The sequence below is a fragment of the Drosophila guanche genome, unplaced genomic scaffold, assembly GCF_900245975.1.
Source record: "Drosophila guanche unplaced genomic scaffold, DGUA_6, whole genome shotgun sequence".
Lineage (NCBI taxonomy): Eukaryota > Metazoa > Arthropoda > Insecta > Diptera > Drosophilidae > Drosophila > Drosophila guanche.
The window spans coordinates 289-4,114 of record NW_022996359.1 but is presented as its reverse complement, the minus strand read 5'-3'; the positions used below and the strand labels follow the sequence as shown (position 1 = coordinate 4,114).

The 3,826-nt window shown below is 44.7% G+C and overlaps 1 protein-coding gene across 1 annotated transcript; it reads left to right on the top strand.

Moving 5' to 3' along the window:
- Window positions 1-1,920: 1,920 nt before the first annotated feature.
- Window positions 1,921-3,267, top strand: LOC117591662 (bromodomain-containing protein 3-like). The gene has a single exon (XM_034284986.1). The coding sequence runs from the start codon at window positions 1,921-1,923 to the stop codon at window positions 3,265-3,267; it is 1,347 nt and encodes a 448-aa protein (XP_034140877.1).
- Window positions 3,268-3,826: the final 559 nt, after the last annotated feature.

Sequence of the window (3,826 nt, the reverse complement as noted above, 5' to 3'; positions counted from 1 at the left end):
GTCCGTCCGTCTGTCCGTCCGTCTTGTTGAGCGCCTGGATCTCAGAGACTATAAAAGCTAGAGCCACCAAATTTTGCATCCAGACTTCTGTATGCTCACACTGTTACATGTGTATGAAAAAAATGAGCCCCGTCTCCTTCCGACCCCGCTAAAGAGCGAAAAACTCCCAAAACTAAAATTTTTAAGATAAAAGAAAACTAAAAATGCCATTCCGTAGTGAATGACCATATCTATCAGATCACCATTGGGATCCGATTGGATCATTATTAAAGCCAGAATGAAGTAAAAATTTTGCAGTTTCTAAACCCACCCCGTCCCTCAGCTTTTATTTGTTTTTTGCACATTCTCTCATTCACACTCTGCTTCGCCCAGTGTGCGGCCTCTGCCTCTGCAGTGTGTGGATCATGGGGAGGGGGGGTGAGCTAAAGGAGCGTGATGTTATGAGAAGTGTTGTAGATGTAGATGACAGATGAAGAAAAAAAGTAAAATTTGACAAATAACCGCTAAGGTGCAGATGTAGTACTGAGTGCCGGGTATAAAAGTTGTGACGCGTAAGAAGCATCTCACACGTCCCTTCTCGTTATTTTTTAGGTAAGACAGATACTTGGAATAGCACGGAGGCTTAGAGGAAACAAATACGGTGACTTCAGGGACGTGGGTATCGAGGGCAGAGTATAATGTTTCGTAAAACATATTGACAGTAGGCTCTATATGTTATGAGGACCTAATCCTAAAGAAAGGACCAATCAACTTGCGAGAGATGTAGACAAAGGTCAATAAAATTAGCTTTGCGAAAACACTTTATACGACTTTTTGAAGGTAAAATGGTGTTAGTAATAGAGACCTCCAAAAATATAGATAAAGTGGGATGATGCGAATCTTGGGGAAAATATATCGGATTGCCTCTTAAAACCGTTGTACGAGAGGCATTGCTGACAAAGATGCGATCTAACAGTCTATCTCTATTATTTCTGCACTGCTCATAGACCTCATCTATTGGTCATATTTGGTCTTCCGGAGCCTCTTCCATCATTGCCACCGAACAGGACTCAAACTCTGCATCCACCTTTGCCCACAAGTTCTGCCATTGGTCTCGGCGGACCTGAGAGATCTCAGAGGATGCTGTGCTGGTCCCGGGGGTGGTGAGCCGTGCTTCCATTGTGGTCCGCCTATCGATGGCTGCCACAAACTTCGCCCGTGCGGAGGTGACGGATGACTGGACCATTGGAAAGGTGTGGCAGAATAGTAGTAGTAGCAGAAGAGTAGCAGAATAAAAGGACATTATAATTCAGACACATCTCTGACTCCTCTCTGACACTCACTCTCTTGTCCGCCCATCAGTTAGATCCTCTAAAGATCTAAAGATTGATCTTAAGATCAATCAGCAATCAGCGTTCCAATTCGTTCGCAGGTCCTTTAAAAATGTAATTTAATAGGCCAATGAAATTCATTAAATATACCATTATACCATACCGATATACCGTAAATATACAATGAACCCAATTTCGTGATCAAAATATCCTGAAAAGTATATAATATACCTTAAATGGTCGTGCCCGATCCATTGCTTTTGGCTCATATGGATGGCTGATATATCGAGAGAGCCGTTTTCATTTGCCATATTATTGGCATTGCTCAACACTGAATATCGATAGCACACAATGCGTGTATCGATGTGCTTACTTTTTTATCAGCCATCACTAAAACTTTTCAGATGCTTGTCACAAAAAAAAAAGCAACTGAATAAAAGGTTTAATTAAACCACCATCGAGAAGAAAGGGAATGTTAGTACCCTCTACACTTAAGTTTTTCGGTTGATAGAATGTGTCAATTCGAACAGCCTACGAACAGTCTACCTGTGGCACTTGCCACAGCCATTTGGCCGGTCGAAAATTGTATTGAAATCTCTATTCTCAGACAATGGATGATAGGCGGCGTGAGGACTTTGAGAAAGCTTTATGCGTGCTCGAAAACCAGGTCCCAAGGGAGCAGCGGCCGCCACGGTGTGAGCCCAGAATACAGTCGGTAAATGGCATTGTGCAGCCCCCGGTGATGCCGCCACCCAATCGTAAGGGAAGGGTCACCAATTTCCTGTTAAAACTGAGAACCGCTGCGAATGCGTTGTCGCGCAACCCTTCCTCTCTGCACTTTCACCAACCTGTCGATGCTGTGAAGCTGAAGATCAGGGACTACCACGAAAAAATCGCAAACCCCATGGACTTGAACACAATCAAGAAAAGATTTGAGTACACATACTACTGGGGCGGTGCAGACGTCCTGGAAGACATTCTATTGATTTTCGAAAACTGCAGAGTCTACAACAGTCCGGACTCGCCCGTGTTTAAAGCTGCTGTCAACCTGTGCGAGTGCTTTTGGCTGCGCATGGCGAAAATGCAGCAGGAATTGCACAATGAGTGTAGGGCTGAGGCCAAGACCAGGCGTCCGTGGAAGGCAGCCATTTCAAAAACTTCTCCATTGCCGAAGACCCCGCGCCAGGAAAAGGCTGTCATTCCAATGAATACCAAGGTGGAAATCAAGAATGGAAATCAGCCAAAGGCAGACGATCCACTGCCTTCATTTGAGGCCGTTCCCAATCTACATCCGAATCGGCACCATGGCAAACAGTTCACGCCCGTGACACCGGCCCGTCGTGGTCGTGGCCGACCTCCAGGGTCGCGAAGTCTGACCCGAGCTGACGCCGATAAAAATGCTGTTATCTCGCACGAATTTCCAGAGCTTCAGCGACCCCCAAACCTTCTTAACAACTACGGAACTCAAGTGAAAATCGACCCACTCCCAGTCGAACCAGTCCTTGATCGACTCAGCATAACGGCTATCCTGATGCCTTTAAATCTGAAGATCGAGCGCACATACAGCCAGACCCTGATCAAGGCTCTACGTTGTTGTGCGAACTCTTGGCCATTCAACATCTCGTCGATCTGGATGCATTATGGAGAAAATCTAGATAATGACTTCCATGATGAGCCTCTGGATTGGGACATACTGGAGAAGATACTGGCGGGCGAGCAGTTTAAGGGCTGGGACTGGTTTCTGACTAAGTTACACCGAATGCTGCAGAACGCAATGTCCTGCTTCACCGAATGCCCATCGATCCGCACAGCGACACAGAGGACCTTCGAAAAGGTCGTGGAAATTATACCTGATTATGAAGGACGCATGGCTCACGTAAAGGCGACGGCTCACGAAGCGGTTCGTTTGAAATTGGACGCCATGACACCATCTCAAAAAGAGGAACTCCTTAAATAACTTGAATTATCCAAGAAAGCAAACAGAAATCATTCCTATTGGTTTGTAACAGAAATTTGAATAAATAACACAAGGCGAGAAGTACTCACTGCATGCTTTCGATAGGTTTTCTATCTTAAGGGTTTCGATGACAGATGAAGAAAAAAAGTAAAATTTGACAAATAACCGCTAAGGTGCAGATGTAGTACTGAGTGCCGGGTATAAAAGTTGTGACGCGAAAGAAGCGTCTCACACGTCCCTTCTCGTTCTTCTTTTTTTTTCTTTTGCTGGAAGAGATAAAGCTTCCATTGCGAAGCCTCTTTTCCATCTTTAAGGATTCCTTATAGTATGCCTTGAACAAGGACTCACCAGACTGACTAACTTGTCTCTCACTCACTCTAAAAACATTACAGTTCAAGACAGAAATACAATATACAAAGAACAGAGAACAAACTCCAAAAATGAAACGAGAGCCACTGAAAGGCATTACCAACGTGCAAACGGATAAGAAAATGACCCAAAAGAACACCAAAAATGGGCAACCAGCCCGCAGATGCTTCGAGATCTTTAGAGGATCTAA